Source organism: Canis lupus, chromosome 29 (assembly GCF_048164855.1).
Source record: "Canis lupus baileyi chromosome 29, mCanLup2.hap1, whole genome shotgun sequence".
Lineage (NCBI taxonomy): Eukaryota > Metazoa > Chordata > Mammalia > Carnivora > Canidae > Canis > Canis lupus.
The window spans coordinates 31458233-31474170 of record NC_132866.1 but is presented as its reverse complement, the minus strand read 5'-3'; the positions used below and the strand labels follow the sequence as shown (position 1 = coordinate 31474170).

Below are 15938 nucleotides of genomic sequence, written 5' to 3'. Positions count from 1 at the left end.
AGCTACTTTCATGTTCAATATGAACTTCTATATAAAATCATTTAACATGGGAAGGTTTGTTTTTTTTAATCTAGACACTCTATCTGCCTTGGGCCAGAACGTTTCCAGGCAGAAATACTGCTCTGACATGTACTTGTGTCCTAACTGTATTGCAGTTTCAAAAAAGATGTGCTACTGAAAAGTCAGCAAAAGTGACTCTTATAAAGCAACCAAGAGAACTCTTTTTTTTTTTTTTTTTTTTTGGCTTCTCAGCTTTGATGCTGCAACAGTGTTCTGGTCCATTCTGTTCCTGTTAGGAAATAGAGTTGGGTTTCATTGTCCTTTATGAAACTAAATGAAATGTCATTTAGTTTCTGCCATAACCTACAAGCTATAGCAAGAAGACTTCCCAGGAAGGACCACAGATGACAGTGACAGTGCTGGTGACAAATGCATGCACAATAGGGTTGCTGCCTCCTTATTTAACAAATGAGCATGGTCAGCTCCCCAAAACCCCTCTCCTTCACACCTGCCTGACCCGGGAATGCCACCTTGCTGGCCAGTAGCTTCCAGACTCCATACTGGCTCCTTACCTGGTTGGATGTTTTCTCTGATGATGGTGACATGCTGGTCTCTGTCTGGCCGGGTGTGTTCATGCCAGAACCCAACTACATGGCCCAATTCATGTGCCACAATGCCAAACTTGTCACAGTTTTTCCCAATGGATATGGCCTGTGGGCCTCCTCCTCGGCGCCCAACATAGGAACAACAGCTGGATGGTTGCAGAAATACCCAGATCAGCAGGTCAGAGAATAGGGAGAGTCTAATACCCTCCCCAATATATGTGTGCATGCATGTACATACATACATGTATATACACATGTACGCACACACATACATGTGTACATCTAAAAGAAACACAGACTTTCAGAGCTAAAAGCACTTTCCTTGTCCAAATTCCCTCCCAATACAGAAATTCCCTCCAAAAATGGTTCACCTTTCTGGTGGTCATGGATCCACTTGAAAACCTAAAGAAAGATAAGGGCTAGAGTCCTGGAATAAAGCCCATACCCTTCATGACCTCTGCACCCCCAAGTCTCTGTTGGATCATCTCTGATGACAAGGAAAAAAGATAATGAAAGGAGTCAGCTGAGTAAAGCATGAGGCTTGGTTCCCTTATTGGAGGAGGTTTAGAAATGATTCCCCTTCTGGGCACAATTATTTTTTCAAATAACATTTATTCCTAACATATTATTCTATATTATTCCTAATAGAGAAAGGTATAAGAAAGGATATTAAAATGGCCCACAATCCCACCACCTCCAACACCCAGATAACCTCTATCAAACATTTAAAAACATATATGATCAAGGGTGCCTGGGTGGCTCAGTTGGTTAAGTGTCCAACTCTTGGCTGTGGCTCAGGTCGTGATCTCAGGGTCATGAGATCCAGCCCCGAGTTGGACTCTGCACTCAGTATGGAGTCTGCTTGAGATTTTCTCTCTCCCTCTGCCCATCCCCTCCTTCAAATAAATAAATAAGTCTTTTAAAAAATACATGTTCAAAATATTGAAGTATTAAGTCTTTCATCCCTTTTAATCTCTTCATCCAAAGACAACCATTGTTAAGTGTCTTGAGCATCCTTCAGAAAAATTAGATATACATATTTTTAAATTACAAAATGCACTATATACCTTGTCCTTCATTTTTATCTTTCTACTTCCTTAATTTAGAGATCTTTTTATAACAGCACTTATAGACCTTCTTCGTTCTTTCCAAAGTAACATAGTACTAAATTTTAATTAATCAGCCTTTTATTAGTGTACATTTATGCTAATTCTAATTTTTACTATTTAAACAAAGCCTCATGGGAGAGGAAGAGAAATAACAAGAAAAACAAAGAAATGGTTGGATTCTTGTTCGTGGCAGGGTAAATACCTAGCATTGGGATTGATAGATAAAAGGGTATATGCATTTGAGCTTTCCATAGGTGCTACCACATTTGCTCCCCAAATGTGTCTTCTTTTATGTCCACTAATAATATATTAAAAAGCCCTATTTCCCCACAACCTGGCCAACACTGGTTTTATCAAGTTCTTTTTGTTAACTGGATAGGTGAAAAATGGTATTTCACTGTATTGAGTTGGATCGTTTTCCATGTTTTATATGACATTTGTATTTTTCTTTCTTATGAAATATGTGACCACATCTTCTCTCTATATTCTTTTGGCTTGTCTAACTTTTTACTATTGATATGTAAGAACTCTTTGTGAATTAAGAAAATGAATCTTTTTGACTATCAAATATATTGAAAATATTTTTTACACGTTAGTTCTCATTTGGTCTTTTTTGTTTATGTGTTGTTTTAGTTTTGTTCTCACCAGATAGAACTTTAAAATTTCAAGGTATGTAATGTCTTCATTTTCTTATATCCTGCTCAGAAAGGCCATCTCTATGACAAGATTATAAGTAAAATCTATAATTTGACTTACCGTTTCACTCTAATATTTTTTAAATTTCTTTTTTCTTTTCTTTTCTTTTCTTTTCTTTTCTTTTCTTTTCTTTCTCCTTTTAAAAATGTTTACATCTTTGATCCAGCTACAATCATTTGGATGTAAGAAATGAGGAAGGAGCCCAGCTTTATGTTTTTCACAACGAGCCATCTATCCCAGGATTAAAATATCCTAAATGACTAATCCAGCTTTCTCTCACTCATTTAAAATGCTAGCTAAATTTGTGTATAGCCATATTCATTTTTAAACTCTTTTGTTCTGCTCCAAATGGTCTTAATTATTATCATCTTCACTTGCATTTTAAACCCTAGATGTTTGAAAAGACCATCAGACCTCTTCCCAAAATCCCCACCCTACTTCTGTCCCTCTATCCCTGTGCTCTCTGTCTCTGTCTCTCTCTTTCTCTCTCTCTCTCTACCTCTGTCTCTGTCTCTGTCTCTCTCTCTCTCCTTCTCTCTTGCTTTTTTCTATATGGTCATTTCTCCAGATAAACTCTAGTAGCATTTGTTTAAGTTCTAAAAACACAAACACATATACTCACATATACATAAACATAGATGTTTGAATCAGAATGGCATGCATTTATAGGGTATTTTAGGGAGTTCTGACATCTTTACTATGTTCAGTATCCCCATACCAGGAAAGTGGTATGCATTTCCATTCTTACTTTCTTTTCTTCAAGTTTCCTTAGAATTTTAGCATTTTCTTCCTAGAGGTCTGGCATATATTTGTATTTTTATTAGGTTTATTCTCAGATATATTATTTATTATGTTTCTAATAAAGTGATATTTTTCCCATTATAAAAGTGAATCAAAGTATTTCATCATAAGGAAAAGTAATTGTTTATTACATTTATAATCCGTCACCTTAACAGGGTCTCCTTTTGTTTCTATTAGTTTCTCAATTGCTTTTCCAAGTTTTTAGACACGTGTCACATTAACTTCAAACAATGCAAACATTGCCTTGTTCCTGCCAATACTTACCATGTGTGTTTCCTTCTCTTATCTAATTATATTAGCTAGCATTTCCCAAAACATGTAAAATTCTTATGGTGATCATGAACATCTTCAACTTGTTCCTAAGTCTAACAGGAACGTTTCTAGAATTATCATTATTGAATCTGATGTGGGCTGTTGGGATACACACACAAACACACACACACACACACACACACACACACACAGCTTTAGCTATATATCTCTTTAACTTAAAATTGTGGGGCTTTTATTGCCTACATCTTGTAATATTAATCCTGATTTCTTTATGACCTAAGAGTTGTACAAACAAAAAATGGAGCTTTTAACTTACTAGGTAATGCAGGGTGTTTATTCTACTTTTTGTTATGATGTCCAGTCTCATTGCTTTGCAATCAGAGAATATGTTGTTAATGTTATTTTTGCCTTTGAGAATCCGTTGAGGTGTTCGTCATGTTTAACAGATGGACAATTCTATAAATGTTCAATACACACTTAAAAGCTGTGTTATCAGATTGCAGAATAGGATCCAGAGGATCAACTCTATTAATTATATTTTTTCAATCCTCTACAAATCTCTACTTATTTTTTGGCCAATTTGCCATTGCTTTACTTAGGCTGACAGAAATGAAATAAAGACGCTTGCTGCTGGTGTTTCTGTCGATTTCCCCTTGAATTCCCTGGGGCTGGTTTTATGACTATGCCGTTTGGTGCATAAAGATTTATGAGGGTCATATTCTCACTGTAGCTTGTACTTTTTCTCATTATAAAGCATCCCACCTTTTTAAAAACTCTTTCTGACTTTAAAAACAAAACAATACAGGAACGAAACTAAAAATGCCTTGTCCATAGCTAAAATTATGATCTCAACATTCTTTTTGTTGCATTTGCCTATGTGCCTTCTTTCCTTTTACATGAAACCTTCGTGGGTCATATCCTTCAGTAGTCATTTCATGCACACACCATTTGGCTGGGGTGAAGTATCTGAACCAGTATGGGAAACTTTCTTTCAGTATGAGAGTACATCACACTTATATTTACTGGCATTAACAGGTAAGTTTAGTCACAATCCAGGCATCTTATGCTTTGTTATGTTTTCTGGAGGAAGTCTGTAAGCCCATGGAACCCATAAAATTACATGCAGAATTTTGCATAAATGTTTATCTGTCATGAGGAAGCCCAGAGCTTTGTCAGATTCTCAGTAGGATTGCTGACCTCCAATTGGTTCAGAACCACTTCTCCGTATGAAACACCCTCAATTCCTTCAATCACTCTCATGACAGGAGACTCAGACCCGTTGTCTTCCTAGAGTCTTCTTTCTGACCCACCTACTTTATCCTTGGATTATGAGTTTATTGAGGGCAAGGGGAGTTTCTGACAACCCCTAGGCTGCTATTTATGACAGCTCCTTGGAAATATTTCCTTTTCCAGAGAAAATTCAACACTCATGAGCCATCAGATGTGTCTGGCTCTGATTCTGCTGAGATGATCTTGCTTTTGCTTACTTACCCACAAGTCCTGTAACTGAACACAATAAAGCTCTCTTCATCAGTCCTTTCTATGAAGGTCACACAGGTGTGTTTCTCCCAATGTCTCATGGCCTGCTTAAAAATGGCCCTCTGGCTTCCTGAAATGACAGAGTAAGTCTCATCACTGCACTGATAGATCCATGCCTCCCTCAGAGGCCGTAAGGCATGGTGACTTACAACAATGCTTGTTCCAATGAGCAAAAAGAGCTTTTTGGATGACCCAGAATAGAAATGCACTAGGAATAAGAATTTCCCTTGCTAAGAACATGACTTTCCTGAATTACTAAAACTCAGAGAGTAAGAGTTTATGAATGGAAAAGAGGGTAAAAATAGATTTTCAGGATATCCCAGGCTCTCCAGTGTTTCCTTTGAATGGAAAGTGCTTTTCTAAACTTAAAAAAAAAATCTTACCCAGATTATTCAATTTGAAAATTTGAGGCTTTTGAAGTAGCTCACCAGCACTGCATTCTGCAGCCTCATTTTATTTTATATCTATAGGAACATGTGCCCATATGCTCTAAAAAGGTTTATTTTCATGTACATTTATGCTACTTTTGCATGGGGGTGCAGTATTTTCTGGTGGATCCTTGAGCCTTATTTTCTACAAAGCCTTTGAAAACAGGTGAATTTCATACTTTCTCTGAAAGTGTCTTCATATTTCCTTGGCTGGAAATGTATTGAAAAATAGACAGTAAGTAAACTGTCTGGGAGCAAGAACAGAGTAGTTGTAAACTCTGGCTGATAGTTAGTCAGTAAGTATTCTTTAAAAAAAAATCTATCAATCTGAGATAAAGAAGACTATTTTGATTTGCCAGAAACAATGAGAAGGATCTAGAAAAATAGTTGTTTGTGGAGTACAAAGGATGGCTGGGGGTGTCATCTGAGTTCTGCAGTGACCAGGTTGCCAAACACAAACAAAGCAATGGGGAGGCTCCCATCATTGTCTGGAAGACATGGGTGTGGTGTCATATTGTTGTCCCTAAAAATGTAACTACAGAACAAAGAGTAATCTAGCTGTCCTTTTTTCTTTTTTTTACATCTTAATGTTCTTAGTTCAGATCGTTTGTAGCTCAATCACTCACCAAAATAGCAATCCTATTAATTACAGAATAACAAAAACCACCACGTAAAGAGAGTACTCTAAATAAAATTAGCTAACTTTGATGAAGGTTATATAAATCTTTGGTCAGGAAAGCACATCAGATTTGAAAGAGCATAGTTAAGTGCCAGAGAACAAAGGTGAGTAGCTGGTTAAAATTTCAACATTTCACTTCTTTAGGCGCACTGCTTTCTCTCCTAATGATGCAGTTCCTTGAGGGCAGGTGAAGTCTTGGTCATTTTTTTTTATCACCAGCATCTAATTAAGTATCCAGCACGAGAAAGCCCTGGGTTAATGGCATGGGAGTGATACTGCAGGGAGAGAGAAGAAGGGGTGGGCTGGGGACACTCCATGCTCTCCGCCAGCTGCTAGGTCCCTGTCATGTACGTCTTCACAGTGCCTTTACTTACTGGTGATGTTCAGTGGCTTCGGGACATCTGCCTCATCAACCACCTCTCCCAGAAGTCATAGACCCGCAGAGAGGAGGCAGACTTGCATGGGCTGTCAGAATTGGGAGCCCAGAAGAGGCCACTCTGAGTGGCTTTCTCCCACTCCCCGGGCATTCAACTAACACCGGCCACAGGCCTGCTGTGGGCACAACCGTTGACCATCCACTACTCGGCCCTGTTCTGTTCTCAGTGTTGGAGAATGAAACCAAGATGTTCATTGGTACATTGAACACTGGAATGTTCTCAGTGTAGGAATGAAAACAAGACAGATAAAAGATCCCTGTGCCCATAGCAATTGGGCTGGAGACAAAAACAGGCAGAACAAAAATAAAAGTTGAATCATTTCAGGTAACGGGAAGTATCGTAGAGACTAGAAAATGGGGTCCTGGGGATCCCTGGGTGGCTCAGCTGTTTGGTGCCTGCCTTTGGCCTGGGGCGCAATCCTGGAGTCCCAGGATCGAGTCCCGCATCGGGCTCCCGGCATGGAGCCTGCTTCTCCCTCCTCCTGTGTCTCTGCCTCTCTCTCTCTCTCTCTCTTTCTCTCTCTATCATAAATAAATAAGTAAATCTTTAAGAAAAAAAAATGGGGTCCTGAAAGCAAGTGGCCAGTGGGGGAATCAGGGGTATTGGGGAGGAAAAGAAGGCCTTTCTGGGGACCTGTCATCTGATCTGAGATGTCAGCGATAAGAATTAACCATGAGAAGGCCTAGAGAAATAATGTGCTAGGCATGGGGAGGTTAAGTAGCTTGCCCCAGGGTGGACTGCTGGCAAGTGCTGCAGCCAGGACTGGCCAACACCTAATGGCCCACTCTGGCTACCTTGTATAGTTCTGTGGGGGTGGCGGGTGGTGCAGGGTGCCCCACCCCCGCAACGGGGAGAGAAGACAGGTAAGCCACCACGTGTGACTACTCACAGCTTCCTTCTGCCTGGAGGGCTTTGCTCACATACCCACTGTGCAAACCCTGTCTATATTTCAAGACCAGGGTCAAATGTCACCCCCTGCATGAAGCCTTGCGGCCTACGTGGCCACCTCTGAGGACACAGCCCCAGCAGAAACTGCAATTTCACTAGGCTTAGTGCATGAGCCCTGAAGGCATAATGGAGTATTAGCAGGTAGGACCGCTGGGGCCCAGCATCTGCTCCACCCTACCTGAGTCTTCCTGAGAGACAAAGCACGATGCCCCAGAGGAGGGACTGGGGCTACTGACCAGTGAAGTTCCCACCAATGACGTAGGGGATGACCCCTCCAGGCCATATTCTCTCTGTCCTTGAGGTTGTGGCTCTCCTGACACGGGAAGAAAAGGTCTCAGCTCTGGCATCTGAGGTCCTGGGGCTGTGCAGAAGCATAGCATTCTCCTCACCATCTGCAAGAGAGACACACTACCATTTATTCTGCCTTTAATTCCTTTTTCTTTTTTTTTTTTAAGATTTTATTTATTTATTCATGAGAAACACAGAAAGAGAGGCAGAGACATAGGCAGAGGGAGAAGCAGGCTCCCCACAGGGAACCCGATATAGGACTCAATCCCAGGACCCCGGGATCATGACCTGAGCCAAAGGCAGACGCTCAACCACTGAGCCACCCAGGTATCCTTGCCTTTAATTCCTTCTGTACATTATGGTTAAGACTATATTATCCACGAATCCACAAAAAGGGGTGCTAAGAACCTATGTTCTAAAGAGGGCATTTGGTCTGCTCAAGGTTTTGAACCTTCTGGTGTTGGTAATATTGCTGGGCCTACGATGATGGAAGCCTGGAACAAGGCGCTGTGGGCTCCAAGGCAGCCTGAGATGCTCAAAATCAAGTGGGGCCCAATGAGGCATCCTTGGGGACAGAGCTGAGTCAGGGATGTACTCTCTTCTCAGCGCTGGGAACATGTAATGGAACTCACCAAGCCAATCCCATGCCCTGACCAAATGCCCACCAATGTTGCAAATGTTGAAAATCATTTGGCCAGTCTGACAAATAAAGTGAACCAGTCTGTGATGCTGGAAAAATAAACCCTGGAAAAAGCAGAGCTTCATAAACCCCCCCAGTTCTTCCAGGCTCTCGGCCCAGCTGGACCTTGAGGAGAGAGATGTGGGAAAGAAATGGAGGCTCTGTTAAGGTTCTGAGTCCAAGGTGTGCCCCGGAAATAGCAGAGACAGACAAGGTGGTGTAGAATCGTTTCAACCTATGGCACCCAGATAACCGAATCCACACTCATTTTATTCATCATTCAGACAATGGAAGGTTTTGTTTTTAGCCTACCTGCTCAGATTCCCTCATTACTCTCATTTGGAGCATTTTCTCTTTAGTTTCTCTATCTTCTCTCTAAAAATCAGCTTTTGATTTTGTTGATCTTATTCATTTTTCATTATTTCATTAATTTTATTTTAGTACTTTCTTCCATTTTCACTTATTTTATTGATGTCCTTTCCATCTTCTTTTTTTTAAAAAAAAAAAAACTAGAGATATAATTCGCACACCATCATAGACATGCTTTTAAAGTATATGGCTTAGTGATTTTTAGTATATTCACAAAGATGTGCAACCATCACCACTATAGAACTCCATGACATTTTCATCAGCCCAAAAGAAACCTAGTAGCAGTCATACCCCATTTCTACCCCCAGCCCCAGTCCTTGGCCACCAGTAATCCATTTTCTGTTCCTATGGATTTGCCTATTCTAAACATTTTCATATCAATGGAATCATGCAACACGTGGCACTTTGTGTCTGGTTTCTTTTACCTAGCATGCTTTCAAGGTTCATCCATGTTGTAGCATGTATTAGTACTCTGTTACATTTTATGGCTGAATAATATTCCATTGCATGGATACATCACATTTTGTTTATCCATTTCTCAGCTGATGGACATTTTTGGCTTTTTGGCTATCACGAATAATACTATTATGAACATTAATGTACACATTTTTGTGTGGACACATGTTTTCAGTTCTCTTGGGTATATGCCATAGACTGGAATTGTTGGATCATACAGTAACTCTATATCTAATTTTTTGAAGAACTAGCAGACTGTTTTCCAAAGCAGCTGCACCATTTTACATTCCCATCGGCAACGTATCAGGGTTCCCATGTTTCCACATACTTGTCAACACTCTGTTATTGTCAAGCCTGTTGATTATAGCCATCCTAATGGGTGTGAGGTAGCATCTCATTGTGGTTTTGATTTGCATTTCCCTAATGAAACAAACATCTCTTCATGTTATTAGTCATTTGCATATCCTCTTTGGAGAAATGTCTATTCAAATCCTTTGTCTATTCCTTAATTGGGTTGTCTTTTTACTGTTATAATTACTCTTTATATATTCTGCATACTAGACCCTTATCAGACATATGATTTACAAATATTTTCTTATTCTATAGGTTGTCTTCTTATTTTTACAATAGTATCCCTTGAAGCATAAAAGTTCTAAATTTTGATGAAGTCCAATTTTCCAATTTATCCACATTTTCTTTTGTTTCTTATGCTTTTTGTACCATACTTCAGAAATTACAGCCTAATCCAACCTCACAATGATTTATATCTATGTTTCTATCTATAGTTCTATAGTTTTGGTGCTTATATTTAAGTCTTTAATCATTTTGAATTAATTTTTGTATATAGTGTGAGGTAGGGGTCTAGTTTTATTCTTTTGCTGTGGATATCTAGTTTTTCTAGCACCATTTGTTGAAAAGCTAAGTTTTTCCCCTATAGAATTGTCTTGGCACTATTGTAACAAATTAGTTAGCCATCCTCTTCTGGCTTCTTGAGTTGAATATTTGGTACATAATTTTCAATTTTTCTTATATCCTATTAACATGCTAAGACTACAATTTCTCGGAGTTCTTCTTTATCAGCATTCCATCATGTGACATGTACATTTCAATGTTAGACAGTGATACATCCTATTAGCTCCACTTAAGTTTTCTTCTTTGATCTTTGAATTATTTAGAAACGTGATTTTTAATTTCTAAGTATTTGTTTTTCTGTGCGTGTTACTGATTCCTAACATTGTTTTATGTCCCAAAGACCCATTCTCCAAGGCAGGGGTCAGCAAACTTTTCCTGTAAAAGGGCAATCGATAGTAAATATTTTAAGTTTTGTGGTTAATATGTTCTCTGTTGCAACCAAACAGTTCTGCCACTATAGTGCGATGGCAGTCATTGACAATATGTAAATGAATGGATATGGCTGTGTTCCAATAACAGTTTATTTGCAAAAACAGATGGCAGGCTGGATTTGGCCTCCTGGCCATAGATGACTAGCCCATGCTCCCAGGTATCAATTCTTTGGTATTCTGAATCTTCCTTTGCAGCCCAGTACGTGATTTAGTTTTTATAAATGTTCCATATGTCTTTGGGATAATGTGCATCCATTTCTGTAATTGATGGTTAAAGGGTGCTACATATGTTATTCACATATTCTATCTTACAACTATTTTGGGTCTTTGGTGTATCAGTTACTGAGAAAAGTGCTTTAAACAACCCTGACAATTAAGATTTTGGATTGTCATTTTCTCCTTTATTCTTAATTTCTGCTTTGTATTGTTCAAAGCTATGTTGTTTAAGTAATACATGGAAAGGACTGTTAAATGCTCCCACTGAATTATTTCTTTCACCATTAATGGCCTTCTTTTATATCTAATAATGTTCATCCATAATAAAGATTATTTTGGCTGATATTAATATTACTATTATCAGTTTTATTTTGATTAATGTTTGCCACATAGAGCTTTTTTTCCACTCATTTTTAAAAAGATTTTACTTATTAAAGAGAAAGCAAATGAGAGAGAGAGAGAGAGAGAGAGAGCATGAGCGGAGGGGAGGGGCAGAGGGAGAGGGAGAAGCAGACTCCTTGTTAAGCAGGGAGCCCAACTCGGGGCTTGATCTCAGGGCTCAGGGTTCATGACCTGAGCCAAAGGCAGACGCTTAACCAACTGAGCCACCCAGGCACCACCCGCTCCTCACTATGTGTGTGTGTGTGTGTGTGTGTGTGTGTGTGTGTGTGTGCGTAGTTCTATGTTATTTTATCACCTGTATATGTTTGTGTATCCACCACCACATTCAAGATACTGAACAGCTGCATTACCATAAGGATCCTTTATGTTGCCTTTTATAATCATATCCACATCCCTGCCCCTCTCCTCTTGTCCATCCTTAAACTCTCAACCACTAATCTGTTCTTCATTTAGATAATTTTGTCTTTTGAAGAACATTATGTAAATGGAATTTTATAGTATATCACTTTTGGGAATTAGCTTTTCTTACTTGCACAATTCCTTAGAGATTCATCTGAGTTGTTTTATGAATCAATAGTTTCCTTTTATTGCTGAGTAGTATTCCATGGTATGCATGTGCCACCATTTGCTTAACCATTCACCTAGGAAAAGATACCTGGGTTGTTTCCTGGTATTATGAATAAAGCTGTTACGAGCACTCATACACAAGTGTTTGTGCGAAGATAAGCTTTCATTTCTCTGAGATGAATACCCAAGAGTGGAATTGCTGGGTTGTATGGTACATGAGTTGATTTCTGGGTTCTCTATTTTGTTCCATTGATCTATGTGTTTCTCCCTCTGCTAATATGACATTGACTTGATTACCATAATTACATAGTAAGCTTTAGTATCTGGGAGAGTGATTACTGCCAGGTTATACTCTTTTTCCATGATTGTCTTTGTTATGTTTCCATATAAATTTTATGTCTGTTCATAATAGATTTTAGAATAAGGTTGTCTACACTTACAAGAAAAAGAGATGCTGGGATTTTTATAGGAATTACATTAAATCTGTAGATCAATTTGGAGATAACTGGCATCTTTACCATATTCAGTCTTCCAATCCCTAGACATAGTATATCTCTCCATTTATGTAGGTCTTTATTGATTTCTTTCATCAGTCTTGTATAATTTTTAGTATACAAATATTGTACATGTTTTTTTAAGTGTATAGGTATTTCATTTTGAGTGCTTATAAATGGTATTGTCTTTTAAATTTTTATTTCTGCACGATTATTGTAAGTATATAGAAATGTAGGCAATTGGGGGTTTTGGCCTTGTATCTGCCATCTTGCTAAGTTCACTTATTAGTTCTAGGATTCTTTTTTAATTTCTTGGGATCTTCTACATAAACAAGTCATTTGGAAATAGAAACAGTTTTATTTTTTCCTTTCCAATGTTTATGCCTTTAATTTCTTCTTCTTGCCTCATTGCAGTACCTATAACTTCCAGAACTATATGGAATAAGAGCATGAAAGCAGACATCCTTGCCTTGTTCCTGGTTTGGGGGAAGTAATTAGTCTTTCACTATTAAGATGTAAACTGTAGGTTTTTGGCAGATGCTCATTATCAAGTTAAGATATATTCTCTCTATTCCTAACTTCCGTGTTTTTACTGTAAATGTTAGCTTTTGTTAGATGCTTTTTATGCATCAGTTGATGTGACCATGGGATTTTTCTTTTTTTATATTGATTGATTTTCAAATGTTGAACCAGCCTTTCATACCTGGAATAAATTCCACTTGATTATGGTGTATAATTATTTTTTATACATTGATGGTTTTGATTTGCTAATATTTTCTGGGGGATTTCTGCATATAATCATAATTAGATTTTAGGTATATCTGTTATAAACATCAAATACCTATATTTTTTCCCTTATTGTTCAATCTGAGAATCTAACAGGTGAATTATGCTTATTTTATAACTGACATACCTGGGCTTATCTCCTCCTTTGTGTGTGTGTGCATTATTTGCTATTTTTCTCTTTGCTTTTTTATCCTCCTTTACTGCTTTCTGTAGGATTAAGATATTTTTCTATATTTACTTTTTATTTCCATTATCTCCTTTCTATTCTTTAGTATTGATTTTAATTTTTAACATTCGTACTGGGCTTAACAAGTACAGAGAATTATCAAATTACAAGATGGCTCTAAAGAAATCAGTACCTCCATTCTCATTCTGAGAATACAAGGATCTTAAAGTATTTTAATTTATAAACAATTAAATAATTAAAATAATTAAAATATTTTAATTTATAAACAATTAAAAATAATTTAAAACCTGATTTTTCATGTAATTGTTTACTTGCTTTTAAGACCCCAAATTAGTCACTATTATCAATGATCTGTTTGTTTGCAATACAGATTTATATCTACCTTTACATTACCATTTCCTTGCTTACTGCCATTTCTTGCACCCCAAATCTCCCTCTTGGAAATGTATCTTTTATTATTCTTTCATGATGACAATAAACTCTCTCAGTTTATTTTATCCTCACTCTCTTTCATCTTCGCTCAATTTATTTTATCCACACTGTGAAAACTAAGTTTAGCTAGGAATGTACAGAATTCTAAGTTGACAGATATTTTTCCCTCAGCACTTCAAAGATAGTATTTCAGTGTCTTTTGGTCTTCATTGTTACCAACAGAAGGTATCCTTATAGTTTAATGGTATATTCCTTCACCTGTTACCTGTCTTATCTTTTGTTGTGTTCTCCTTCTTTTGTTCTTTGTCTTTGGTATTCCTCAGCATCGTTGTAATTGTCTACATGTGGATTTGTATGAATTCTCTGCTTGGGACTTAGTATAATTCTTCAACTGTGGAAAATCCTACTTCCTCACCTGTTTGACCACTGCATTCTCTTTCCCAGTTTCTCTATGAAAGTTCTCTCATCTTCAAGAATTTCTATTGATTACACACTTAACAGTGTCTTTTTATCTATTTTGTCCCTTTACCTTCTTCCATGTTTTCTTTATCTCTCAGTGGAGAAATATGTGTGTTTTCCTCAGATCTATTTTCTACTTCACTAATCCTCTCTTCAGTTATGTTCAATATGCTATTTATCCCATTCCAGTTTCAATAATATAGTTATCATTTCTAAAAGCCCTAGCTAGTGGCTTCTAAATCTGCCATTCTTTTCTCTTCCCCACTATAGTTTCAAATTCTTCCATTGGCTCTTTTGTTATACATACTTATTTTATCTCCTTCAGATCATTCTATTATTCCTGTATCTTTGGGTACTAAATCTCCAATTTATTGTTTCTGCTGACTCTCCTCTATGGATTAACTTTTTGCGTTTCTAATGTTTCTATTTAAAGCTTATTTTTAGGGATGATCACTCCTTTCTAAAGGAGCCCCAAATGCCATCAATTATGAGTGTGACCCTATTTTTTTGTTTTTGGGGGGCTCTTGGGATTCTAGGGTCTTAGATCAATTTTTATGTTAATTTCTAAGTTTAGAGTTTCCATATTTAGGAAATGTAATTGGAGAACTTATACCTATATGGGGAACAGGATTTCGGATTCAGTTTCTTATAGATATATATATATATATATTTTTACGTACACATAGATTAAAACCCAGGGAAGATAGCCAAGATTTCTTGCTACTCCTCTTAGCCACTAGGTAGAGTTTTTCCTCTCTCTCTCTCTCTCTCTCTTTAATGAGTATGAAGCCCTTTGATGGTGTTCATTTTATGCAAGATCTCAGCATTCACTTCTTGCTTCACAAGGGACCAAAGCCATATCTCCTGTATTTATAGGCATGAAGACATCAGCCTCCTGTCCCTTAAATCCCAGCCCAATTTTAATGCCCTCTGCACATTCTTGCCACCACCTGAAGCTTAATTCTATGAATTTGTATTCCCTATTCTCTTGATTATGGAAGTCTCCCTGTCTATCCTTTGATCTTAACTCTGTATCTTTTATTTGGGATGGTGGGAAGGTTATATATTATTTCCAGCAGTTCTGTTTTTGTATAGGGGTTCCTACTAAAGCAGTTGGTCATATAAATAAGAAGGCTGTCATGTAATACATTTTTAAACATGAAAATAATTGTTTTACTGGTAGATTTTCTAGATCAGAAGTCATACACCTGCAATTCTTGGGATAAGCCCAACCCACAGATGTGCTTTGCTTGGCCTGGACGCTTTTGGCTCACACTGTGTTTTTTGTTGTTGTTGTGTTTTAATACCACTTTAGAAGCCAACTGTTAAAAATCATGGGATTTCACATAAGAATCCAGATTTTCTAGTTTTTCTTTAAAGACAGAAAGATGTGGCAACATTGGGCCCATCTTCCATTTCCTACCCACTAAGAGTTCAGTAGTACCTGCAGGCCATAGCCAAGGTACATGTTTTCCTGATTGTTGGAATCCTCTACTTCCCATTGTCTTATCTAGCCCACTTCACCCATTGACATTAGCTGCTGGGCTCTCCAGATATTCTAATTGGCCATCCCAACCCTAGGCTACAAATTGCCTCCAAGTGCATTCAAATGTGAGTTGCCCCCATGGGTAGGGAACTCCCTGGGGGCAGCAACTGTGGCTGGCCTGTTCATCCTTCTAGTCATGCCCAGCACAGTGTCTGGTTGGTGGTAAGCATTCACTGCTTTTGTATTTTGAATGAATTAA

General features: G+C 37.9%; 1 protein-coding gene across 2 annotated transcripts in view; it reads right to left on the bottom strand.

Moving 5' to 3' along the window:
• Positions 1 to 15938, bottom strand: part of TLL2 (tolloid like 2) — a 122311-nt gene that overhangs the window by 49081 nt on the left and 57292 nt on the right. For both annotated transcript variants that reach the window (XM_072805865.1, XM_072805866.1), the window contains exons 4-6: positions 7752 to 7907; positions 4976 to 5093; positions 573 to 751 (exon numbers count right to left, since the gene is read on the bottom strand). In XM_072805865.1, coding sequence (XP_072661966.1) covers positions 573 to 751; positions 4976 to 5093; positions 7752 to 7907 — 453 coding nt within the window. The remainder of the gene's footprint in view (positions 1 to 572; positions 752 to 4975; positions 5094 to 7751; positions 7908 to 15938) is intronic.